Below are 25080 nucleotides of genomic sequence, written 5' to 3' on the forward strand. Positions count from 1 at the left end.
ACAAATGATAACCAAAAAAAAAAGCACACTTGAAGGCTTAAAAAGCCCTCAAAACTTTCTATTGCTAATCCAATTCTCTGTTACCATCATTTCTATCTTTTCATACTTCTACATACATACGAAGACGCATCCATTTCATTACATTTAACAAACAGGTTGCGTCTGGTTTTCACCTTTTTGATCGTATTATGATCCTTATCCTCCAATTGTCTTTTTGGCTTTGTAACAGCACATATGATGCTAAGTACCTCAGCAAACTGTCCTCCCAAAGCATATTGATGCAATGTACAGATTTTTAGCCCATTTCTCCTGCAAAATCAACCAACACCGCGCAGGTCCTAATCAGTATTATGGAAACAAACCAAAATTTCCAATCTTTGTTCAAAACTAAAGAAACCCACCTTGACATGAGTGCTTGGAAAGGCGGTGGTGCGAAGAGTCTCTTGAGTTTCATCCATCATTTTACGTTTTGGTACGCTTAATATGAAAGCTGCTTGATCTGCAGTTGCTGCCATTGATGTTATCCTATACCCACTTTCCCACCTCCTATGTATTCCATCGCTTGGGTACAAAAAGTCGAGCTCCACAACCTTTTCACACAAATAAAAAACAAGAGTATCAGGAAAAATGCCAAAATGTTTAAAGATTTTGTCATTCTAAGGTGACGAGATGGAAACCAACCTGATCAGAGAAGCCAGAATTCCTCGACATTACCACACCCCAACGATTCCCAGCAGTTGTCATGGAGGTCACATGAAAATCTTCTTTCCATTTCTTATTTATCCACTTGTAAGGAAATGAGTCGCTGACTTTGTAAGATTGCTGAGTATAAGACGTTCCTACCAATTTACAGCACGAAGAAATTAGTAAAAAAGACTTCATGTTATAAGGTTATTATGTACTCAAGTGTGACATAAATATTTGCAGATTACTACCAATAACACCAACCTTTTGACATAACAACTAATGAGCTCCCGTTATCTGCACCAGCTATGGAACTGATATAGTAGTTCTTTTCCCATTGTTCCATAATCCAGTCCTGCCAAAAAAAAAAAAAACAAATGGTGAGTTACTACAAAATTGATTGATTCCTAAATTCTTCAAGTGATTATTACCTTGTGAAGGAAGACCGCTGACAATTCATAAACTTGAGAGTTGAATCCAGTCCCGGCATCCATTATGAGGGCCCAGAGATTAGCTGCTGATGCTACACAGCTAATTAAAAGGCCATCCTCATTACCCTTCTGTACATGCTGGTGCAGCCTTGAGTCTGCAACGTTGTAGTGATATCTACACAAAGAAAAATGGCACTAAAACGTGGTGAGAAATTTGATTAATGAAGGTTTTAGAAACTCTTAAGTATATATAAAATTTTTTGACCTCTGTTTCATGGGACGACGAGCATTATAGACTGAGATCCACTGACAAGCAGGACTGCCAATTCTGATTTTCTTCTTTGGCTGTTCATCCTCTTCCACATTAAGAAGCAATCTTCCTCGTTTTTGCCCAACCTATATACCAAAAGAAGCAAAATCAGCATTTTCAGAATTATTTATAACAAGATGAATAATTAAGCATAAGAACGAGACAATAGCCACCAACCTTAAGAGCCCCATCAATTCTAATTGGTCTAGATAGTGCACACGGTTCAATAAGAGAATCAAAAATAGAAATAAGCTTTGCATAGTTGGGATCTTCGTCAAACTTCATATTAGTAACTGCCTCGAGGAATAGCTTAAATGGGGGTGGACAAAAACAGCACATCAATTCAGGAGAAGTTGACATCTTTTTCTTGCAAACAAGAAAGCTCTTGTTGTCACCCTGCAAAAAAAGTCAACAATATATACATAAAATTGACTGCAATTAATGTAGAATATGAATCAGATATAATTGTAAGGTTGTCAAGAGAAATAAAAAACAGACCTGATATCCTTGCCATGGCAATCTTCCCTTCAAGAGAAAAACTAAAGTATAAGCCAACGACTCCAGATCATCTCTTCTACTTCCAGTTCGACCTAGATGCGCATGAACACTTGCATACCTTATCGTTCCCCTGCATTTGAAACATAATAAACATGTAAACACATATAAATATTATAAAGCAAAAACACATAAACTAACAAATATACCTGAACACATCAGGTCTTTGATCATATTCCACATGCAGGCCTGACTCTTTCCATTTTGATGCTGAAACAAAAGAAATTTATGTGAACAGTAATGCCAACATTAAATAGGAGTACCAATTTACATATCCCATAAACGATGTAGCATCATAAGAGAAAAAACCAGTACATATTGTTTAAATTTCTTCATAAGAATATACTCACCCAGACCAAGATCGATAAGGTAGAGTTTTTTCTCATCTGCTGTTCCCGGTTGACCGAGTAAAAAGTTTTCCGGCTTCACATCTCCGTGGACAAACCTAGTTTGATATGGGGATGGAACATAGCATGACAATCAGATCAATGAAAGACAATACATTGTAATTAGTTTCAGCGAAATGAATGAAACGATTTGTTGCAAAGAAGTTACAAAGAAAATATATTAACTAACCCTTTCATATGAAGTTTCTCAAGAATAGATATGGACTCAACTGCAATGCAGGCTACCATGTTTGGAGACATCCTGCCACATGACACGAACATGAATTAAATGAAGAATCTTGCAAACAGAAGGAAGTGTGGTGAAAGGAGAAGAGTGCTTACGATTGCCCCGAAGAATTCCAAACATCCCAGAGACTTGGACCAAGCATGTCCATGACCTGAAATATATATTATAACGTTACTCAATACATGATAACACAATCAATATCGAAGTTTATTTAACAACACTCATTGTAAATTACATACAAGAATGTAAAAATCTCCTTGACGACCCTTATGATGTACAGCAGGAACTCCATAGCAACCATTGAGAGTACTTTACAACAAGAGGAAAAGGAAACTAGTGAGATGACAAATAAGTTGATCAGAGAAACTTGGCAGAAAAATTCAGATAGAATGCAAGTAAGTCTTACTTGTACACTTGCCACTCATAAGGTGGACCAAAATTGCAGCCTTTGCTATTTCGATGTTCAAATTTCAGGGCCACCTGAAAAGAAAAACAATAAACTTTTTAACGATTAGACATCTTTAGTCTGTATCCCTCATAAATCTTTAGTATGCTTCTGTACAACATACCTCAATTGCATCGGCCCCAATCCTATCGCTGCCACCACTCACCCTTCTACCAACAAACACTTGACCAAAGCCTCCTTTACCGAGTTTCCTCTCAGTCTTATATACAGGAGAATTTCCAACTTGTACCTATACACGTAAAATGAAATCAAAATCAACATCTCTCTCAAATGAAAAGACCTGGTTATTGAATGTCATTAACATAAATTTTACCCTTTCAGGGACTGGAGCTGTGCTAGAATCTTCTTCCACACCAACTATCTTCTCTGCGCTACCACCTTCCATAGCAATATCCTTCTCAGCTACCCCTTCAACTTGATTAAAAGCGGGTTCACCTACTGCTGGACGAACCTCACAAGGTTCTGCCTCTAAATCTATTAACCTGATGCCTCGACCCCTACCGGCACCACCAGTGGGTCTTGGAGGTGCAGCACCTTTGGCAGCAGCGTTTCCCCTTCCTCTACCACCACCACCTCTTCTCCTTGTTACAGGCTGAGGAGGAAGTTCAATATTATCCGCCTGACCAGTTACCTGAGGGCTAGGTTGTCTCAATCTACGTGCTCCACTTCTTAACTCTGGCATTCTTACTCCATACAAAGAGTAAGAAAGTATTTTGCTTTCGGTAAACCTCTTTAACTAACCTGCAGTATAAAGAGAGGTAGCACAGAGTAAGTATTTAGTTAGTTGATAAAAAGGTGAACGGGACCAATTTCATTGGCATTTCCTTCACAATCCAAAAGAGAAGACACCAATCCATTGTGATAGCAAGTAAAAATACAATCAAACAGAATACAAGAAACATCGGCTTGCACTTAGAGCATTGTCTTTCCATCAAAATCACTTAATAGTCATCCTTATACAGAAGCACTTTCCAATCAAACAGATAAACAATCAAAATCACAAGCATCTGCAACCAAATTCACACCAACTTTGGTTCAAGAATATCAAAATCATCGTTACTGTCGAGGAAACGCCATTGAAGGCTCTTCGATGATGATGATGACCAATACATCAAAAGAATCTATGAAGAAAAACGATTCACTACTCAAAATATATCAATTAAAAACCAACAATACAGATTCAACAGAATCAGTGTAACCAAGCGACAGTTTGAGACAAAAAAAAATATGTTCGATCATCATCAAAAAAACAAGATCTTTCCAGATAATCATTAGAAAAAGATATGAAACATCAAAACATAACAACCACCACAGAATCAAAAAACGAGATGTCAAAAACATTTTACCAGATGAACGATTTAGGATTAACCCTTAAAAAGAAACGATGATCGGACTATGATAACGATGAAATCGATCCGAAAAATTGAAACTTTCAGATCTCCTTGGAAATTTCAAAACGAGAAACCGACGGCTTTCTCCAACTACGGCGATTTAAATGTGAGAACTTTCTAGCTGTGAAGCACACCTAGAGATGGAGATAGATAGAGAGAAAGCTTCAGGTCGTTTTAGATTATGAAGATTCAAGGAGATGAAGAAGATGAGAGGAGGTGCAGATTTGGGCAAGAATTTTTTTTTTTTTTTTGGGTCCAATTCTTTTTTTTTTCTTGGATGGATTGATCAACTTTAGAAGAATTTCTGGCAAATATTTGGTAGATTTTTTATTTTATTTCATTGCTTTAATTTTTTGAAAATACTAAAAGCTTGTGTACTTCTCGAATGGTAATGGTCTTATTAATATCGCTGCTTGCTTCGTTTTGCTCGCATGATTTTAAATTTATTAATATACTAATTTAATACGTTTAATATACAGTATATTCGTACGTCTAAAATGGGACTGGTATGTTGTACTTGTATCCAGTAAAGCGCACGTGTAAGGAGGGATTATAATGTAATAACCACATCCTCAAACGTCTTGTACAGAAGTTATTAAAACTGTCGATTAGTATCAAATCTCGATGAAATGTGTTTTTAGTTAAGTGTTAAAGTCTATTTGACCTATTTTTTTCATGGAAATTATACTTTCCCAAGTCGTGTTATCCCGCATAGTAAAGATTGGTTATAGATCAGATTTTGTCGATTCAAAAATATTAAAAAAATATAAAATCTTGATTATTTAGACATAATTTATTTATTTTGGGTTTGTTTAAAAGTTATTAAAATTTTGGATTAATGTTTTTTGGCTTGATTTATAATCGATCTCATCGCAACAATAAAATTATAAGTTTTGATAATTACCAATTATAAAAACATAAATATTGACCGTATTTAAGATAATACCAATAAAATAACATTTATTAATATATTTGACCGTTACTAACTATTTTGATACATCTTATCGCTATTTTTTAAAATTGTTTTGTGTTACAGACAGGCCCGGTCCACCACACATTCCTAAGATATATGGGTATTGGGCCTCCAAAATTTTGAAGATTTTTAGTAACAAAATTATGCCTCAAAAGTTTTTGTTATTGCAAAAAGAGGTAAGTTTTAGATTTTGTCTCAAATTTTAAATTTGATCTATTTATTATTGCAAAAATAAGCTTCATTTTTCTGAAGTTTTAAGAGTTGGTCTCAAATTTTAATTTTTATGGATAAAATCCACAAAAAAAAATTGTTTTGTATTGGGCCTCATATTTATATGGTCTGGCACTGGTTGATGTTTTGTTTCGACTAATGCGATAGTAATTAAAAAAAACCTGAAATTTTTGGAAACTTATGAGAAATTTTTTATATGATATGATAACTAATTTTATTTTTTCTCAAAGACCCCTAAGAAATTTCATTAAAAAGCATGTTAATCGAATATATGTAAATTTGACGCAAATGTCGTTCTGAATCAGTATTTCTTCTCGCGTCTCTAATTGTAGGGTTTTCGCTTGTGCTTTTTTCTTGTTTTCCAGCTTGTTTTGTGTTGTAGTTTTGTGGTTTTTTTATGTAGCTTTCGTTTTTTTTTTTAATATCCTCTTTAGCTATTGTCAAAAACTTGCGAAAATGGTATAAATACTTAATATTGATAAAAAAAAAATCTGACAATTATTGTAAATCTTGATTTTTAGGCATAATTTATTTATTTTTTGTTTGATCAAAAATGAGCAACAATAAAAACTATAAGTTTTGATGGTTACCAATCATAATTCATAATTCATTAAAATATTGACTTTATTGAAAATAACCAAAATTATAGTTTATTAATATATTTGACTGTTACTAATTATTTTGCTACATTTTATCCTATTTCTTTGAATCATTTTGTGTTGCAGATCAGATTTTTTGTTTTGAGTTTTTGACCAATTCGATAGTAATTAAAAATCTGATAATTATGGAAGCTTGTGAGATATCATTTGTATGATGCAGTGATGCTATATAATTTTTTTTCTGCTAAACACCCTCTAAGAAATATTCATTTCATTTGTTAACCGAATATATGAACTCGGTTCGATTTGGATTACACCGATAAATCCGATTTGGAATTCTTCGAAAGCAATCGGTTCGAATTCATTAAAACCATTCGTTTTTCGATTACGTTAAACCGGAATTGCCTATTCCTAAATATCTGTCCAACGCCAACGGTAACGAAATTGCACAAGTGTCGAAGCTACAGATCACAAAAGAAGAGAAAGATGACGTCACAGAGTCATGCCCCTGATGGCGGCGGCAGCGACGGCGACTCGGTCGAGAATCAATCTCCTGAGCTCAGGAAGGATCCGGTAACTAACCGCTGGGTCATATTCTCTCCCGCCCGAGCCAAGAGACCGACTGATTTCAAATCCAAATCTCCCCAGAACCCTAATCCTAAACCTTCCTCGTGCGCCTTTTGCATCGGTCGTGAGCAAGAGTGTGCTCCGGAGATATTTCGTGTGCCAGATCATGACCCGAATTGGAAACTCCGGGTCATCGAGAATCTCTACCCGGCTCTAAGTAGGAATCTCGAGACCCAAGCGAAGCAAGGTGAGACGGGTACGGGTCGGACTACAGTCGGATTCGGATTTCACGACGTGGTGATCGAATCCCCTGTTCATTCGATTCAGCTCTCCGATATCGATCCGGTTGGTATCGGCGATGTCTTGATCGCGTATAAGAAGAGGATCGATCAGATTGGGCAACATGATTCCATCAATTACATTCAGGTAAGTGTTCTCCATAGATCCTAAATTGTAACTCAATTATACCAAAAAAAGAAGCTATATTTGACTCAGTAATTAAAATTTCTCAATGAAGAAGCTCTATTAGTGTGAATGTATCCATTGTTTAGACATCAATGCTTGTGTAATGAGTGGATACTTGGGTTGCTTGCATAGTTACATTCTTTGTGTACGTTTGTTTTCGTATTTTTGAAGGTTTTCAAGAACCAGGGTGCGTCGGCTGGAGCATCAATGAGTCACTCCCACAGTCAGATAATGGCTCTACCAGTTGTTCCTCCAACAGTTTCTTCACGCCTTGATGGTACTAAAGATTATTTCGACGAGACTGGGAAATGTTGTCTTTGTGAAGCTAAGTCAAAACATTTTGTGATTGATGAGTCGTCCCATTTTGTTTCCGTTGCTCCTTTCGCTGCTACATATCCCTTTGAGATTTGGATTATTCCAAATGATCATTCTTCCCATTTCCATCATCTCGATGACGTCAAGGTTAACCTTTCTACTGCTACTAAGTTCCATTTATGGTTTGGTTAGATACAATGCAAGTTACTGGATTATCACGTTAGTAAACACTTAATTTTGATGATTAACAGGCTGTTGACCTTGGAGGACTTCTGAAACTCATGCTTCAAAAGATAGCCAAGCAACTTAACGATCCCCCTTATAATTATATGATCCACACTTCTCCCCTCAAGGTCACAGAATCACAACTACCTTATACGCACTGGTTCTTACAGATTGTACCGCAGCTCTCTGGGGTAGGCGGGTTTGAGATTGGCACAGGTTGTTACATAAACCCAGTTTTCCCAGAGGATGTAGCAAAGGTTATGCGGGAAGTTAGCCTTACTTGAAACCGGGTTTTTAGTGTCAAAGGTTCTGATTGAAATAATTCGTGTTGAGTTGTTGGCCTAATGTGCAGGTCTCTAGAAAACACTATTCACTGTCTTTTTTCTCCTCTGTTGAAGAGGAGGATGTTTCAGCTTGATTCAAATAACACTGTTGTAAACAATGCATGTAGTTCTTCGTAAAACAAATATCATATACTCTTGATGTGTTCTTTCCTTCAAGCTTATATCAGGATCAGCTTAAGATTCAGCAACAAATAAATTTACCCCAACAAAGCAAACCAAACCAAACCAAACCAAACCAAACGATGCTTGAACGGTTAAACGGCGCCGTTTAGAGAGTCCCTGAACAAGCGAAATGTTTTAAAGGGAAATTTAAGAGCCTTCTCTCTCAAAACTCAAAACAGCGAGTGAAAGAAAACACAGAGAGCTTGCTTGGGGTTAGGGTTTTCGTTCTTTGTTTCAGATCAAGGCGTAGATCTTCGTCGGAGACAATGGGAATCTCGACGCAGTCTCACGGAATTCAGTCGATGCTTAAAGAAGGTTACAGACATCTCTCCGGTCTCGATGAGGCCGTCATTAAAAACATCGAAGCTTGCAAGGAGCTTTCTACCATTACCCGCACTTCTCTTGGCCCCAATGGTTTGTCTCTCCTCGCCGGATTCAAAATCTATCGTTTTTGTAATGGTAGAATCTGTTTATGATTAATTCTCTGAAATCTCAATATTTTGGTTAGGAATGAACAAAATGGTAATCAATCATTTGGATAAGCTATTTGTCACAAATGATGCTGCCACTATTGTGAATGAACTTGAGATTCAGCACCCAGCAGCCAAAATTCTGGTGTTAGCTGCTAAGGCCCAGCAAGCGGAGATTGGAGATGGAGCCAATCTGACCATTTCTTTTGCTGGAGAGCTTCTTCAAAACGCTGAGGAGCTTATTAGGATGGGATTGCATCCGAGTGAGATCATTAGTGGATATACTAAAGCAAGCAATAAGGTTGGTGAAACGTTGACCGTGTAATAATCTTTCAGTGTGCTTTAGTTAATGCTATATGGTTATTGTGTAGGCTGTTGAATATTTGGAGGAGCTTGTTGAGAGTGGTTCTGAGTCTATGGATGTACGTAATAAAGAGGAAGTTGTGTCTCGGATGAGAGCAGCTGTTGCTAGCAAGCAATTTGGTCAAGAGGAGATTATATGTTCTTTAGTAGCTGATGTAAGTATATTTGTTATCACTTTGTTTTGGTTTCCTCATTGTCCATATTGTTAGTTTATCTAATTTCTTGCAAATTTAGTTTCTGGTTGATGGGTTTATTTACTTTTAGGCGTGCATTCAAGTCTGTCCCAAAAATCCAACAAATTTTAATCTGGATAATGTCCGTATTGCGAAACTTTTGGGAGGAGGTTTGCACAACTCGTGTATAGTCCGTGGCATGGTCTTAAAAAGTGATGCTATTGGGAGCATTAAGCGAATGGAGAAGGCGAAGGTGAGAACTACTTTTCTTCTGTGCATGATATTATTAGCCTTTTGACCTTCACCCATTAGCTTTGTGGCTACGTTTTTTGGTGGTTTTAGTATCTTAAAGTAACATTTTGTTGTGCAGGTTGCTGTGTTTGCTGATGGTGTTGATACTACTGCAACTGAGACGAAAGGAACTGTCCTGATTCACAGTGCTGAGCAGGTTAGTTTTCTTTGCTAGAGTACTGAATATTTGGGCATCTCTATTGTTTCTTACTCTATGCTTTCAAAATTGATCAAACTGGCTGATGGTATTAAGTGTTTGATGCGTATGAGATGTCAGATGTGTTTGGTCTTTTAAATCTCCTCTTTGAAACTTAGTATCTTTGTTGATTAATTATTATCATAGATGTTGTTTTTACTATTGTGTATCTGAGACAGGTTTAACCTTGGTATTAAGTATTAAGTGTTTGATGCGTATGAGATGGGTTTGGTCTTTTAAACCTCCTCTTTGAAACTTAGTATCTTTGTTGATTAATTATTATCATAGATGTTGTTTTGACTATTGTGTATCTGAGACAGGTTTAATCTTGGTTTCTTGTATTTCTTATATTGAAATTCAGTCATTTTTAATATCACCATTACTATGATTTTAGCTTGTCTCTGGTCTTTAAATCTCTCTCTCTTGTTTGGTCTTGTAGCTAGAGAACTATGCAAAAATTAGCTTGTCTCTGAACGTCAACTTTATATCTCTTGTTTGGTATTGTAGCTGGAGAACTATGCGAAAACAGAAGAAGCTAAGGTTGAGGAATTGATAAAAGCCGTTGCTGAATCAGGAGCTAAAGTAATTGTTAGCGGAGGATCAGTTGGTGAAATGGCATTGCATTTTTGTGAGCGCTACAAGTATGCAGAGACCCCTTTTTTTTGTAGTCTAATCTAATTTGTGTTCTATCTCTCACATTCTCCATCCCAATTCCTAGTTAAACCTTATTCCATCAGAGGTTCTATGATATACACGTATCATACTCACTTCCAATACCATCTTCTTGGCAGGTTAATGGTCTTAAAAATCAGCTCAAAGTTTGAATTGCGGCGTTTCTGTCGTACAACCGGGGCAGTCGCTCAGGTATGTCTTTTTCATTCGTAGGCTAGATAAGTTTCTGAGTTTGTGTGTACTTGTCTCATAGTTTGTATCACTTTTTACCTGTCTAACAGTTGAAGCTTAACCGACCAAGTCCTGATGACCTTGGCTATGTTGATTCTATATCAGTAGAGGAAATTGGTGGTGTGAGAGTAAGTTCTCCCTTGAAAATCAAATTTTATCTTTTGGTTTAATTGTGGTTTTTATTGATCGTTGTCAACTCTTTCTGTGACTATGATTTCTTAGGTCACCATTGCAAGAAATGAGGAGGGTGGTAACTCCATTTCTACAGTAGTATTGCGCGGAAGCACAGATAGCATATTGGATGACCTCGAAAGAGCTGTGGATGATGGAGTTAATACATACAAGGTATTATATTCTGGAAATACATTTGTTCTGTCATTTTGTTTAATGTTTGATTTCTTACTATGACTAACCATCTTCGTCTTCTCAGGCCATGTGCAGAGATAGCCGTATTGTTCCTGGAGCTGCAGCTACTGAAATAGAATTGGCTCAAAGATTGAAGAAATATGCCAATGCAGAAACTGGGTATTTTACCTTATTTACTTCATTTGCTTGAAAAAACTAATGATAAAAAATATGGTTCATAACTCACATTCTCAAACACTTTGTAACAAGTAGTTTCACCAATATGTTTTCTTGTTTGACATGGTTTGGCTAAATTTGGCTTATACTTTACAGTCATTTCACTTCAAACTTGTTATTTGATTGTCAGGTTGGACAAATACGCTATCTCCAAATTCGCAGAGAGCTTTGAATTTGTGCCTAAAACCCTTGCAGATAATGCCGGCCTCAATGCAATGGAGATCACAGCTTCTCTGTACACTGGACATGGATCTGGAAACGCAAAACTCGGCATCGACTTAGAGGAAGGTGTTTGTAAAGACGTCTCAGATACAAAAGTATGGGATCTTTATTCCACCAAGTAAGTTCCTTTGTCACTCTGCCATCAAATCTCTCTGTTGTAGTACATTTCCTTTTAACTAAGAAGCCAAGTCTGTGTGCAGGTTATTCGCTCTTAAGTATGCTGCAGATGCTGCATGCACCGTGCTACGCGTAGACCAGGTAAAATACATGTCCCTTCTATACGCATTTAATATTAAAAAAAAACAGAGAATCTTCCATTTTAGTGCACAAAACCAAACTAATTATCAATGGTAACGCTAAGAACCCTTCACAGTTTTGTGGCTGCATGAAACTTTTTCCACCGTAAATAAATTTTCCACTTGGTTACAATGAATATATGCAAAGTGTGGCTAACTATGGTGCTTATAAATGGCAGATTATAATGGCTAAACCAGCAGGTGGGCCGAGGAGAGATGCAGCTGCAGCCGCTGGTGCAGGCATGGATGAAGACTAAGCTGTTATAACAAACACCTCTTAGCCAAACCCTCTCTCTCTTCTTCTATAACTTTTTTTAGTTTCTTTTTATCCCTCTTAGAAAAGTTCAGTAAGTATACACACCCGACTTTTCTCTTCTTCTGCCTGTGATTTGGTTCCTTCCAACATTGAAATTGCAATTGAATAGGTGTGGTGACAAGTTTCTGGTTGGGTTTTAGACAAATATGATCAATAAGAACTAGTTAGATTCTGGCTCTACTTACAGAGTTCCAAGTTCTGTAAAAATGAAAGATGGAGAGATTTTAACCTTCAATAAGTACAAAGTATACTAGAATTTTGAGAAGTCCAAAATCTTAGACCCGAAAACGGCATCGTTTAGCAACGAACACGGCGTCTTGTTCAGTTCCATAGTCAAACAGAGTACAGCCACACAGTCAACGAAGAAGATGCTGAGGCAATTTTTCGTTTGACCAAATTTGATTATTCATGGCTGCAGCAGCTTCGTCAGTTTCGTCTCTCGCCGGCCGAGTCGCGATAGTCACCGGCTCATCTCGCGGAATCGGCCGCGCCATAGCCATACACCTCGCCGAGCTCGGTGCTAAGATAGTTATCAACTACACCACCAGATCCACTGAAGCTGATCAGGTCGCCGCGGAAATCAACTCATCTGCCGGCGCCGGTCAGGAACCGATAGCCTTCGTATTCCACGCCGATATCTCAGAGCCAAGCCAGGTCAAGTCTCTCTTCGACGCGGCGGAGAAAGCTTTTAACTCGCCGGTTCACATCCTGGTTAACTCAGCTGGAATCCTCAATCCCAATTACCCTACCATCGCTAACACTCCCATTGCAGATTTCGATCGCATCTTCAAGTAATTAAGAAACTTGTAGAGTTAATTTCCTTGTAGTGATTAAGATTTAAGATTATGATTATCAATAATCTTGCTTAAGATCACATTACTTACACTGATTTCGTCGCTACATTTCGTTGGAATAATATTTTATTATTAAGTGATCACAACAAATTGAGTTTTTCTTGAAGTGTTGTTTGTTGTTGTTTAGGGTGAACACAAGAGGATCATTCTTGTGCTGTAAAGAAGCTGCTAAAAGGCTAAAACGTGGAGGCGGTGGTCGGATTCTAATGCTAACCTCGTCTTTAACCGAGGCGTTAATCCCGGGGCAAGGAGCTTATACAGCATCAAAGGCTGCTGTTGAAGCAATGGTGAAGATTCTTGCTAAGGAACTTAAAGGTTCAGGAATCACTGCAAACTGTGTTTCTCCGGGGCCTGTCGCGACTGAGATGTTTTTTGACGGGAAGAGCGAGGAGACGGTGAGGAATATCATTGAGAGGAGTCCTTTTGGTAGGCTTGGTGAGACTAAAGATATTGCTTCTGTTGTTGGTTTCCTAGCTAGTGATGGTGGTGAGTGGATCAATGGACAAGTTATTGTTGCTAATGGTGCATTCCTCAAATGAATATGGTTTTTTCAGATATTGGATTCGTTTATCAGAGAGAAAATATGTTTCTTTACCTGAAAAGTTGAAAGTATTGAAGTTGTGTTCTAATTATCCATAAAGAAGTTTGAAACTGCAGGATTCAAATTGCTAGATCGAATTCAATTTCTTCTAATTTGGTGGTGACTCAAGAACCAGCAATATACTACAATGCATAAAACCAACCAAGAAGCAAAACTGGAAAAGCTCATAGTGCCATAAAGAGTAGCAACATACTCACCAGAGCCAAGCCGATGAACCTATGGTTATGATCACTATGTCCCGATGTTGGATCTCCGATTTGAATAGGAAAATTACACTGTTCTCGAGAAATATTCCGGGTAGTGATAATCGCAAGGCCCTCAAAGTCACAAGCCTCTGCCTTCTGATTCTGCACCTGAAAATACATGTTGAATGCATACGACGCATTCCCGACCTCATCGAGATTACCACAAGAGGAACCATACCCCAAAGCTGTGCAGTCAGAGAAGGTACACGCGTAGTTTACGTTATCCCCGAGCTGGTTAGTGTTGTTACTGAAAGTGAGGCCATCCGGGTTTAACATACACCACTGGTTTTGCAAGTACTGAACATTTTGAGCTCCGGTTAAGATCTTCTTCTGACCTGCCCCTGACAAATCCGCTGGAAATTTTGGCTGGCCATCGTATTTGAATATCCCCCAGTGACGTTCAAAGTTACCAGGAGCTATACTCTTTGCATCTTCATCAATGAATCCGAAGAGATAAACTTCAATGTAACCTGGACGCATAGGTGTTCCTCTGTTGGCTGCTAGCTTCGGAAGCAGACCTGTGTAGAAGCGTTCTGCGTTTGGGATATTAGCGTTCTTGTCACCATCCGTTGGCCAACCAACTTCTCCAACTATAACTGACATGTCTCCATGACCCAATGCTTTAAGCGAAGCCAATAGGGTATCGAAATTGGCATCAAAGACGTTTGTGTAGATAACACCATTATCACTAACGGTGTTCTGGCCATTAAAGAAGGCGTAGTCGAAAGGGAAGTCGCTGCTGAGGTAAAGACTTAGGAAAGGGTAAATGTTGACAGTGAAGGGAGCTTTGTTATGAGCCAAGAAGTTGACTATGAGTTTCATCTCTTCAAAGATGTCTTGTCGGAAACTTCCGGCGGAAGGAACTGGATTTTCCAGCGGAGAATTATAGACGTCAGCGTTTAAAGGTACGGTGGCTTTGATGAAATCTCCAACTCCGGCTTCGTTTAATGCTTTCTGGATGTTGAAGAGTGCTGGATAAGTTAGGTTAAGGAATGATCCATTATAAGCTGTCAAAAACGGCTCATTTCCAACGGCGACGTATCTGCAAAGAAACTAATTTAGTATCCAAAATTCTTCAATTTTTCTGGGTGAAAGATCAAATTTTGTTTACTTGATTTTAACGTCATCGTTGAAACGAGTGATGTTTCTTCGAACCCAATCTTTAGCTCTGTTATAGCTTCCCATGGCTTTGAGCTGATCGTTAGGGATTGCAACCATAACTTCGATACCGGAGCCGGCAAGAGCTACCATGGTGTTTGTGTCCGCATCGAAAAGCTTCACTTTTCTAACGTTGTTGTCTTTTAACATCTGTACCACCGTCTTTGGAGGGAGCTGGTGAGTTGCCATCGTTCCCCAGTTTACTCCCAAGGCGGAGACGTCGCCGGATAATAAAGATAAGGTGGAGATGGTGATGCATAGGAAGATGCCGACAGTGGTGCTCTGTTTCCGTCGGTTACTCATTTTGGATGTACTCTGTTTTTGGCCGCCTATTGTTAAGTTTTGGGATTTTGATGATCAACCGGTAATGTTTTAATTTTGCTTTGCGCGAGAAAAAACTGGTTGTTGTATTGTTGGTTTACGCTGTGAGAAGAATCGAAGAGAAAGTTATGAAAAAAGAATGGAGAAAAAAACAATAATTCGAGTAATTTTTTTTCTTGTTTCTGAAGTAACAAGTAAGAAACAGAGAAGAAGTGATATATCAATTAGTATCGAAATATGTAATAAATGTGGATCTATGGAGGTCATGTACATGTATCTATGAGGTTCTTAATCTATGTATATATTTTTCTTTGGTCGGTCTTTACTACATTAAGCAAAACGCAAAGAGAATTGCTTGGGGTCTAAGGGATTGCCTGATTGGCACCGAAAACGACTCCGTTCTTCAGGTCAAATCCCGAAAACGACAAACTCCACATGCTTGTAATAACCAAATTTCCCCGATCCGCTAGACAAGCCCCATAATAGCGCACACACACAAGTCATAACTCATTCTATTTTACATTTTTTTCCCAATTTTATTAAACCGACGCTGCATAATCTTCGGTACATGCACATTTCTGTACTAGACATTTGAGAAACTTACTGAACACTTCAACTTAAACAAAATGCACATCAAACCTCGTAAAAACTATATTCATAAAGTTGAAGAAATGACTTATGATCTCAGATATCGGTAGGGAGGACGAGAAGTTTTGATATAATTAACTGCACAATAAAAATGACTCCACCAATTCGTTTAGCGTAATAATTTGGAAATAATTTCAAATCTGAGCTTAATGTTATATATTAGCCAGATTTTAACTTATTTAGGTGATCATTTGTGCTACACCATGGGTTCTTTCCGGATTTTTTGTTTAGTGTTATGTTTTGATAAATATAATTGTTAATTATCTAATTATTCACTCATGCAATGAGCAACTACTCTTAGTATTAAAATACTTTTTCTACCAACATTTTCAATAATGCATTTCACACACAATTCTTAAACAATCTTCATTCTCAACGAATTTTTTAGATAGTAATATTGGAATTATATAAACCTCAAAAACTTGATGATGGAGCTCCTTAAGTACTTCTCACCCTTAGTGATATATTAAATAAATAAAAATTTAAGAGAATAATTTACTTAAACCATTAACTAATCCACTATTATCTATTCATACTTTGAGTTTAGATTAAAAAATTAGCGGAAAAAAACTCATGAATATGAGAAAATCAATAAAATAATTTCATTGAAGAAAAACATATATAATAATAAAATTATGTCAGTACTAGTATAAATAAATATATAAAATTAAATAATATATACAATTAAATAATAAATGTACCATTAACCTATAAAATAAAAGATATAGAACTTACATCAACTATTTAGTGGACACATGGCAAATGCTAAAGTGATGATGTGTCAATCATATGGAGACGCTTAGCCAACTTTCATATATACGATGATTGTCAAAGATATTGTACTTGACCGTTGCATCAAATACGCTAATGGATGGGTTACTAACTCGCACTAGCAAATTGACTGTTCGAAAATTCAAGTTTCATGCAAGTAAGTCTCATTTTGTTTTTTGTTTTTTTCTTACATCTCTCTTTGTGTTTTCTTTCAACACCTTTGTGTTTTTAAGATGATGCATTGAAGAAGAAACTAAAGAACATAATGGCTTATAGTCACTTCACAGAAAGTAGTTCTTAATTCTAATACGTTTTTACATCTATATGTATCATGATATTTTTATTTTCTACATTTTACATCTTATTCAATTTAATAAGATGAAAAAATGCAAAAAATATTTTCATACGATGAAATCATAATCAAAGATATAACAATAATATTATTTTCACGTTGAACCTTATTCCATTGAAAGTACAAATTTAGAACCATAATATTTTTCACACAGTGAAATCAAAGTAAGTATAAAGAGTTGAATTATATTGCCATAAAACCAAAATCAAAGCCTTCTGACAGGATCTGAGATCAAAAACATATCCGATATAAATTATACTTCCAGCAAAAGAAAGATCTATTCTTTTTTTCCATTATCATAATAACTTCACCACTTATCTTACCCGTGGGGTTGCTATTATGAACCTAAAAATCGAGTCACAAACTGTGTCTAAAGATAACATCACCTCCCACAACCACTGAACAACATGAGAGGTTTTTGTGTAGCTTCCTTCATATGTCGCATAATTTTTAAAAGACTTAACAAAAAAACACACACAAGAAAAATAAAAGGTTAATTCAGCTTTTTCAACATATATATAAATGCTACAAAACTGAAACTAATTATTTTAAGAGATCTAACTTACCATCAATATAAGTCATCCCACTCATAAGTAGTTTTATGATTATTTTTATTATGCAGTCTCTTTTATGATCGACTGAACTTTTAAAAAGTAGATATTCTTAATCGGCGTGCTTTTAGCTAAAACGTCTTATATTTTGAAACGGGAGAAGTATTTATTAATATAAAATATAAATTATTCACTATAAATTAATAAAATATTATAAGCTCCACTTGTTTTACTGTATACAACTTGAAAAATGTTAAAATCTCTAATGCATAACCCCGATTATTTTTTTCTTTTCTTTTCCTTTTGTTGAAATAATCGCCTTTTGGAACAATTTAAGCATTAAAGATTTCATGATGATACTCTGGTTTTTATTGTGTGTTAAGAGTCATCATCGGAGAATGCCAACTTTGAAACTAAAAGTAATTAGTTTATTGAAAAGAAGAGTACAAAATAGACGCAGGAAATAACACTTGCTCAAGAGTATATACAAACATGTATATCTCTCTCTATTCTATACGACGAGTTCATCTTCAAGATAACTGTATTCAAATGTGAACTCGTTTTTGATCCTCTGACACCTACACAGACATTAAAGAAAAAGCATTACGATTACCATCTCCAAAGAAGAACAACAATCTATAATCCGATAACATGAATGAAATCATACCATCCTCCTTCTTGATTCTCGTCTTTGGGGGTTTGGAAATCAAAGTAAACATAGGCTCCTTGTTCATATTCATCGGTTGCAATCTTTGGCTCTTTATGTCTCTGAAACCAAGTGTTGAACTTTCTGTGGTATCTCCATGACTGTTTCTTCAGCTCTTTTGCCGCTAGATATTGCTGGTATGAGTTCTACACAAACACACGGCAAAAAAGCCGGTAAGGTTGACGGGAACCGGGAAAAAGAAGATAAATAAAAGATGGAACAGAGCATTGAGATTTTGGTACCTGCTGATAATAGAACGCAAAGAACAAAGTATCCGTCCCATAAGCGTCGCTGCCTAAACGTTCCCAGAGCAAAGGATTGTTTATGATTGGTGCTTGTGTTTGGGGAAATGTTTGAGGTGTGATTGCTGGGTTCCTCTGTTCAAAATCATAGGGAATATGAAATTTAAGCGGATATTACTTAAGGAGAATTCAGAACAATGGTGTACCGGAGAATAGGGTCTAGGACGTTCTGAATCTGAGGGTTGAGGACGTTTGTAGAAAGCAGCTTCAAGCATCTGGAGATTGTGCATTTGATCATGCATTGGCCCTACAGCTGAATGGTCACCAATGGCTCCTAATTCAGAGTTACTTCTCCGGCCAATGACCCCAAGGCTACTTGAAGATTGACCTGGTTGTATGGGTTGTCCAGGAGAGAAATCAGGACCGCTAGATACCTGTACTGGATCCAACATGTAGCTGGGCATTCCGGACTGAAGATATAAAACAGAAAACACACATGTAGGATCAGAGGCCACCCTTAGTTAGTTGTTTGGTTTATAGAATACAGCTATTATTATGTGTATCCATAAACCACATTCACTATTGAATTGCATATGTGAATTTTAAGCGAAGGAATGACAAATCAAAACACTCACCAACACCAACAAAGACAGAATAATTTTTTTTACTTAAAATTTTTCATTAAAAACCTATCTGATGGAAACATATATCAAAGAGTTGCTAACGACTCTAATAAACCTATCTGATGGAAACATATATCAAAGAGTCACTAAAGACTCTAATAAAAGTGAGCAGAGGACTATTCCTGCTTACCGGAGTATCAAATAGAACTTTAGAATCATCCTCATTTTGAATAGTTTTTGAAGCTGTTATGGAAGCTGAATCATCAGGTAAGTTTTGCTGCGGTTGATCATCATTTCTGACATGGTCTAAATCTGCACAAACATCAAGAACAGGTCCCTTATTTTGCTAATATTTTTCATCTGTAGTTTCAAAACTCGAATCCTAAAACTGAGGCTCCAACAACTCTAGTATTGAAGTAACTGCCAAGATGTAGAACTCCTTAACAAAGTTAAGTTTTCATCAAATGATATAAATCTTAGATTACATTTGGCCATAGATGCTAGTTACTAAACCCAGAAATAGTGTCCATTAACAATCATATCATAAACCACAGTGATAACCTAAACAGTGGATTGTACCTGCAACAGAAGGCTGCTGACCCAATTGTTGACTCATGGCATTTGACTGCTGCTGTAAGGAGGCAGAACTCATGACATTAAAACCTGGTGCCTGAACTCCGATTCCCAAGCTTCCATGAGGAGAAATGGCAGAGCTCTGAGAAACAGATTAGAAAAGATAGTCTCTTGTTATGATGGAATGTTTTGAGTACTATTAAGCATGTGATTATTTTATAAAATATGCTACCTGCTGTAATAGAGGATTTTGCTGTTGTGAAGAAAACTGCTTCTCATTTCCTCCAGATAGAGAAGGCATGCCTAAGAGGTTACCATGGCCTTGCTGTACTTGCTGTAACCTCTGTAAAAATTTCTCTCTTTGATCTGGTGCTATTTCAGTTCTCCCACGAACCTAAAAGCCAAAACATGTACATATTTAATAGAGAAAAAGAAGACAGTAGAAAAAACCAAACCACAAGACAACAAACATTAACCAAGCCCATGGGATGTATATAGCCCTAGGAATACATCTCAAAAGAGCCTGGTTAGGATTATGTTAGAGTGTAAACCCAATTCTACACAGAGTTATATAACAAGAATCAGAAGTTGTTTCTGAAGTATGTTCCAGAATACGAGAAAAACTAACAAGTAAAGCCATCATATTGCTCAGACTACCATCTTAAGTATAATGTAAATGTCCCAGGGATTCATAAAATATAATCGGATTCAAAACACGCACCGTTTCATTCTGACTCTGAAAGGGACTACCAGGCCTCCACTGCGAACCAGATACAATAGATGGTGAAAAAGCTCTACCGATACTAGCCGCAACATCACCAGGGTTACTATCAGAGGCAGTTCCATCATTACCCTTTGCAGTTGGTGGCAATACCATTTTGCTCAGTGGAGAAGTTAGAGGTTGGACATTGCTCTCAACTCCCATTATATTTCTCTTTGCAACTTCAGCTGCTGAAGTTGCACTAATGCGAGATCCATTAGCTGGAATTGGAGACGGAGGCTGGCTTGGTTGGGGCTGGTTGGGGATACTAACTCTACCAATGCCCCTCAATGGAGTATCAGCAACAGATGAGGGTGGTTTACGAGAAGGCAAGGTTGTTGCGTCTTCTTCCTTGGCAGTCACGGGAGACAAACTCCCCATGCTTTCTATGGAAGTTTGAGTAGGAATAGAAGTTGATAAGGTAACTGATGCATTTGAGATATTACTGGCAGGCACATTCAAACTTGGACGTCCCCCGGCAGGTGTTGATGGTGCTGAGTGAAGGCCTGCGCCATTCTTTGGGGGAGGGGTTTTTGGAACCATCTCAGCACTGCCATCCGGTAAAGATGGATCCTCTGTTTTCTCTTGCGAAGTACTCTGATGATGAGTTGGCAAACTTATGCTCTGAAACAACGCAAAAATAAAGAAACATAAACAAAAAATCTTCAAGCAAAGAGATATAGGAATACTTACCCGAACTTGAGATGCTGACGCTGCCAAAGAACTCTTCATGCTCAAAGGAGTACCCTGACAAATGTAAATCATGTTATTTCTTAATCTAAACCTAATGACTGGTAATTACAGTGAAAATGTCATGAACTCCGAATAAATTGCTGAATTCCTGCACTCTTTTCACCGGACAGATACAGAACTTCCACAGAGAGGGAAAATTATGCAAATTGAGATATTATAACAAAAAGTCACCTTGACAAGGGGGCCAGCAGTAACTAGATCTTCAAGACCCTCCACCTCATCTAGTGGCAACGTGCTATAGAGCTCATCGACATCACTGAATTCGTCAAAATCATCCTACATAGAGAAAAGTTAAACACAGTCCAGGATAATATCAGCGTACTTTAATGTTGGTAACCAAGAGTATAACACATATTAGCAAAATATTCCAGGATATAAACAAAACAGACCTGATTTCGTTCAACATAATCATCCAGAAAATCTTTGACGTCATTTACTTGTTCTGGACTTAATTCATCATTGTCTAGAAGCCTCAAGATCAGTTCCAGCTTTATTATGTGATCCTTGTGCCTTGTGATAGATGTCTCAAGATGAGTCTGAAAGGGGAAAACAAGCCAAATGACATGACTCACCACGAGAGAAGAAATTACAGCATTTGCATACCAATGCATATTTTTCAGGTCTTACCAATCTGGGCGGTCTTGTCTTTCCTTTTTTGACAGACAGTCCTTCCAATTCAGCTTCAAAGCTATCAATCTGTGACTCCAGTTCACTCACCTATCAAAAGCAAGAAAATAAGAAACGAATCAGCTATAGCACTGACAGAAGATGATCCATATGGACCGAATTACCTAGTTTCCCTCGCACATAAACCATATTTCAAAAACACCATTAACATTAGTCTTCTTTGACGTTTCTGTTAAAGGAAGGGGTCAAGAATCAATAATTAGGCACGAATACGCCAAAACAACTCACCACATTGTTTAACCAATCCCTTGTCTCTGACTTTGCTTTCTCTTTTGGGTCCTATAAAACATGAAGCTGACAAACTCAGTAGCCTGAATACCGAAAAGAGTTTTCGCTAATATATATAACCACCTAGGAATATCCAACAGATTTCACAAAACCAGAAATGTTTTAATAGAAACTCAATGATATGTTAGAAACTTAAGAAGAAAAAATTGTAGGAAAACACTTCAATTTCACATTATTATTTGGGGTAAACCAGAAAAGTAGAGAAATTCTTACAGTTTTAGGTTGCTGACCCAGTCCTTCCTTGGAAAAAGCTTTTGTCTTGGTCTCTTTCTCACAGATCTTAAACCTCTCCATCTCTTTCTCAATAAGCTTCCGAGCGTCAACCAGGGATTGCTCATATGATGCACTGACCTAAGTCAAACGACAGACAATCTGATCAGTTCAGTCTAAAAACAAATGGGTATTAAGATTCCTTCAAAACAGAACAATATTTAAGGAATGTAAAAGTAAAACTAGAGATGAAGCTACTCCTTTCAGCTTATATGAACCAAAATTAAACTAGCTAGAGCCTAGAGGGTAGCCAAAAGTATGACAGACAAAACCACCGGTGAAAGCACCTTACTCAAATGAATAAAATATCAGACTTTTTCTTTAAGATGTTAGGAAAGCTTTAGTTATAACATGAATCATCACCATGAACTTTAGACAGGAGAGATAACTAAACACAGCCGTAGATTTAAGAGAATGCAAGGGAGCCAAGTCGCCTCATTAGTCAATTAAAAAGGAAAAAAGGCACTGAAGATGAAGAAGACCACTGACTTTCTTATCTTTGATCTCACTGGACTGAATCCAAGTCTTGATCTGGTCTCTATACCGCTGCAGCTTCTTGATTTCCTTCTTCAAGTCCGCCTCAAACTTTTCCTTTTGGTTAACATTGTCTGTATCATATACCTGAAACACCAAAAAAGTCCGAAACCGAGTTGTTCCTCTGTCCAGTAAAAAACTTTTCTGCTTCGAAAACAAACATTCTGCTCACATTCCACTGCATAAAAAACAAACGGAGCTCGATATTGAGTTCCACTGGAAAATTACCTCACAAAACAAAACAAACAAAAAGTTATAAACAACAAAAAAAAAATTAGCAAATCAAACAATTATCACAGACATTTCCAATCTCTTCAAGCACAATCTAAGTATCATCGATTAAGAGCCAATGCATGAACCAACAATCGCAATCCAAAACTACACACAGTGTTTATTTTCCTATAGATCTTCATGCATTCTCGACATCAACGATGAACAATTGAGAAAGAAAGACAAAACAATCAATCATTGGAATTATATAGACGAAATTGTGGGCAGAGAGGAAACGATACCTTGTTCCAGATGCTGTCGAAAACATCAACACCTTCTTGAACCTTCTTCAGCACCCGATCTATCTCGCCTTGTAATTTCCGGCTCGCACCCATCACAGCCGAACCAGAGAAGAGACTCCGATGATTTTATCCAAAAAACAAAAAAAAAGTTAATTCGTCGGAATTTGGTTTCGGAAAGTAGCAGCTGATAGTATTTTAGGGTTTCGCTATCAGAAGGGAGCGAGAGGAAGGAGATGATGTGTATGTAACTAACGATGATGGATGGATGAATGAATTTTGATTGGATCTTTTATGGATGATTACAAAAATCCGAACGAGAGTTTCGAGTTCGACATTGACGGCCCATATTAAAAGAGTACCGGGCTTTTTATTCTCCGATTTGCTCCTCATACTTTTACTACTTTCTGAATCATACCACTATTTTTATTCCTTTTTCCAAATGTGAATGTTTATAATAATTTTATGGTCTCATTTTTGATCAAACTAAAACTAAAGTGATAAAAGTATATATTTTTAAGTATGAAAAGAAAACATAAAAATGGAATAATGTACAACAATTATGGAAGATTTAAATTTATGGCGCGAGACATATATTTTTTTTTTTCTACCTAGTTTTTTAATGGTATTATTTTACCGTGCAAAAATAAATATATTTTATGTTTTTTTTTTTTTGCATAAAAGTAAAGTCGAACTCCCGTACCCAATGATTTGTATAGGTTGGCATCGTCATTTGCGTTAGAAAATCTAAACATAAATGTACCTTATTAATACCTAACGGACTTACTTTTACCCACCACGGTTAGATATAACACATATATTTACAAATGTGTACAAGACATATTTAATTTCATATGAATTTATCAACATTTTAATACACAACCATATAATTAACTGATTTTTTTTTATTTTTCTATTGCGGATGAAATAAAACGATTTTACTTTACTCTAAATTTAAAACATTTATATATCAGATCATAACTAATTATTTAAACTAATCAAAAAATACTGAGTTCCTTTTATTTTTCTACAATATTAAACGTAATTAAATGAATTAATGAAACCAAATTCTTTTTCAATAAAATGAAGAAAAAAACTTGATAAGTATATTTTATCGACAAAATAAATCAAAATTGCAATGTTTGGTTAAGTGGTCAAAAGAAAAATATAATGGGTGAAATTAAGCGCCTACTAAAATTTCAGGGACGAAACATGACATTGTCACTCTTTGAGGAAACAAATGGGGTCCTCTTGCCCCAAATCGGATAAAACCAGGTTAATCCAACCCGACCGACCCGGTTTGAAAAAAAGGCGTTAGACAGTCCCAAACTCTCGTCGTTGAACGGCCGTTCGTTCCTCACTTTCCGGTTTCTCTCCGATTTGCAACGTTGCTTCTCAGAAGCAAAAGAATGCTTAACCATTCATGGGTATGTTCTTGCTTTGTTGATCTCCGAAGTTGACTAAAAGCACG

General features: G+C 36.9%; 6 protein-coding genes across 9 annotated transcripts; 3 read left to right on the plus strand and 3 right to left on the minus strand.

The window, feature by feature from the left end:
- Positions 1 to 8: 8 nt before the first annotated feature.
- Positions 9 to 4859, minus strand: LOC9309943 (casein kinase 1-like protein HD16). Its single transcript, XM_021021034.1, has 17 exons — positions 4426 to 4859; positions 3393 to 3820; positions 3183 to 3308; positions 3020 to 3093; positions 2853 to 2922; positions 2709 to 2764; positions 2557 to 2628; positions 2331 to 2425; positions 2130 to 2190; positions 1924 to 2053; positions 1603 to 1821; positions 1381 to 1511; positions 1116 to 1290; positions 949 to 1039; positions 682 to 839; positions 402 to 590; positions 9 to 309 (listed from the first exon to the last, which is right to left on the minus strand). The coding sequence occupies exons 2-17, from the start codon at positions 3759 to 3761 to the stop codon at positions 250 to 252; spliced, it is 2076 nt and encodes a 691-aa protein (XP_020876693.1). The 5' UTR covers positions 3762 to 3820; positions 4426 to 4859; the 3' UTR covers positions 9 to 249.
- A 1832-nt stretch (positions 4860 to 6691) lies between these two features.
- LOC9309944 (ADP-glucose phosphorylase) lies at positions 6692 to 8340 on the plus strand. The gene is made up of 3 exons (XM_021023349.1): positions 6692 to 7266; positions 7477 to 7767; positions 7872 to 8340. Exons 1-3 carry the CDS (start codon positions 6760 to 6762, stop codon positions 8127 to 8129), a joined length of 1056 nt encoding a protein of 351 aa, XP_020879008.1. The 5' UTR covers positions 6692 to 6759; the 3' UTR covers positions 8130 to 8340.
- Positions 8341 to 8483: 143 nt separating this feature from the next.
- LOC9307877 (T-complex protein 1 subunit theta) lies at positions 8484 to 12341 on the plus strand. The gene is made up of 13 exons (XM_002871762.2): positions 8484 to 8765; positions 8860 to 9122; positions 9193 to 9339; positions 9449 to 9610; positions 9728 to 9805; positions 10352 to 10485; positions 10636 to 10708; positions 10798 to 10875; positions 10970 to 11092; positions 11178 to 11272; positions 11460 to 11669; positions 11752 to 11809; positions 12027 to 12341. The coding sequence occupies exons 1-13, from the start codon at positions 8618 to 8620 to the stop codon at positions 12102 to 12104; spliced, it is 1647 nt and encodes a 548-aa protein (XP_002871808.1). The 5' UTR covers positions 8484 to 8617; the 3' UTR covers positions 12105 to 12341.
- Positions 12342 to 12439: 98 nt separating this feature from the next.
- LOC9307878 (NADPH-dependent aldehyde reductase-like protein, chloroplastic) lies at positions 12440 to 13619 on the plus strand. Its single transcript, XM_002871763.2, has 2 exons — positions 12440 to 12954; positions 13145 to 13619. The coding sequence occupies exons 1-2, from the start codon at positions 12572 to 12574 to the stop codon at positions 13554 to 13556; spliced, it is 795 nt and encodes a 264-aa protein (XP_002871809.1). The 5' UTR covers positions 12440 to 12571; the 3' UTR covers positions 13557 to 13619.
- Positions 13620 to 13669: 50 nt separating this feature from the next.
- LOC9307879 (glucan endo-1,3-beta-glucosidase 8) lies at positions 13670 to 16199 on the minus strand. The gene is made up of 2 exons (XM_002873831.2): positions 14975 to 16199; positions 13670 to 14905 (listed from the first exon to the last, which is right to left on the minus strand). Exons 1-2 carry the CDS (start codon positions 15322 to 15324, stop codon positions 13783 to 13785), a joined length of 1473 nt encoding a protein of 490 aa, XP_002873877.1. The 5' UTR covers positions 15325 to 16199; the 3' UTR covers positions 13670 to 13782.
- A 1816-nt stretch (positions 16200 to 18015) lies between these two features.
- LOC9309945 (general negative regulator of transcription subunit 3) lies at positions 18016 to 23970 on the minus strand. 4 transcript variants are annotated; one of them, XM_021023348.1, is made up of 17 exons: positions 23613 to 23922; positions 23273 to 23278; positions 23056 to 23187; positions 22510 to 22647; positions 22237 to 22287; positions 21949 to 22038; positions 21711 to 21857; positions 21493 to 21597; positions 21262 to 21315; positions 20530 to 21165; positions 20041 to 20202; positions 19815 to 19950; positions 19426 to 19547; positions 18819 to 19082; positions 18613 to 18747; positions 18332 to 18516; positions 18016 to 18242 (listed from the first exon to the last, which is right to left on the minus strand). In XM_021023348.1, exons 1-17 carry the CDS (start codon positions 23703 to 23705, stop codon positions 18176 to 18178), a joined length of 2523 nt encoding a protein of 840 aa, XP_020879007.1. In that variant the 5' UTR covers positions 23706 to 23922; the 3' UTR covers positions 18016 to 18175. The 4 variants fall into 4 exon arrangements, with proteins under 4 accessions (XP_020879007.1, XP_020879005.1, XP_020879006.1 ...); XM_021023346.1 differs by having other exon boundaries at positions 20530 to 21192; XM_021023347.1 differs by lacking the exon at positions 23273 to 23278 and having other exon boundaries at positions 20530 to 21192; positions 23613 to 23970.
- Positions 23971 to 25080: the final 1110 nt, after the last annotated feature.

The sequence above is a fragment of the Arabidopsis lyrata genome (assembly GCF_000004255.2).
Source record: "Arabidopsis lyrata subsp. lyrata unplaced genomic scaffold ARALYscaffold_6, whole genome shotgun sequence".
Taxonomy (NCBI): Eukaryota; Viridiplantae; Streptophyta; class Magnoliopsida; order Brassicales; family Brassicaceae; genus Arabidopsis; species Arabidopsis lyrata.

Coding starts and splice junctions, on each gene's coding strand:
- LOC9307877 (XM_002871762.2), top strand. CDS start 8,618: ATGGGAATCTCGACGCAGTCTCACGGAATTCAGTCGATGCTTAAAGAA. Junction 9,806..10,351: donor TGATTCACAGTGCTGAGCAG/GTTAGTTTTCTT, acceptor TTGGTATTGTAG/CTGGAGAACTATGCGAAAAC. Junction 11,093..11,177: donor ATGGAGTTAATACATACAAG/GTATTATATTCT, acceptor TCGTCTTCTCAG/GCCATGTGCAGAGATAGCCG.
- LOC9307878 (XM_002871763.2), top strand. CDS start 12,572: ATGGCTGCAGCAGCTTCGTCAGTTTCGTCTCTCGCCGGCCGAGTCGCG. Junction 12,955..13,144: donor GATTTCGATCGCATCTTCAA/GTAATTAAGAAA, acceptor GTTGTTGTTTAG/GGTGAACACAAGAGGATCAT.
- LOC9307879 (XM_002873831.2), bottom strand. CDS start 15,324: ATGAGTAACCGACGGAAACAGAGCACCACTGTCGGCATCTTCCTATGC. Junction 14,906..14,974: donor AACGATGACGTTAAAATCAA/GTAAACAAAATT, acceptor GTTTCTTTGCAG/ATACGTCGCCGTTGGAAATG.
- LOC9309944 (XM_021023349.1), top strand. CDS start 6,760: ATGACGTCACAGAGTCATGCCCCTGATGGCGGCGGCAGCGACGGCGAC. Junction 7,267..7,476: donor ATTCCATCAATTACATTCAG/GTAAGTGTTCTC, acceptor GTATTTTTGAAG/GTTTTCAAGAACCAGGGTGC. Junction 7,768..7,871: donor ATCATCTCGATGACGTCAAG/GTTAACCTTTCT, acceptor GATGATTAACAG/GCTGTTGACCTTGGAGGACT.
- LOC9309943 (XM_021021034.1), bottom strand. CDS start 3,761: ATGCCAGAGTTAAGAAGTGGAGCACGTAGATTGAGACAACCTAGCCCT. Junction 3,309..3,392: donor CAGCTCCAGTCCCTGAAAGG/GTAAAATTTATG, acceptor TTACGTGTATAG/GTACAAGTTGGAAATTCTCC. Junction 2,923..3,019: donor TATGAGTGGCAAGTGTACAA/GTAAGACTTACT, acceptor CTTGTTGTAAAG/TACTCTCAATGGTTGCTATG.
- LOC9309945 (XM_021023345.1), bottom strand. CDS start 23,705: ATGGGTGCGAGCCGGAAATTACAAGGCGAGATAGATCGGGTGCTGAAG. Junction 20,203..20,529: donor TTCAGAGTCAGAATGAAACG/GTGCGTGTTTTG, acceptor TTTGGCTTTTAG/GTTCGTGGGAGAACTGAAAT. Junction 19,083..19,425: donor AAGTTCTATTTGATACTCCG/GTAAGCAGGAAT, acceptor TTATATCTTCAG/TCCGGAATGCCCAGCTACAT.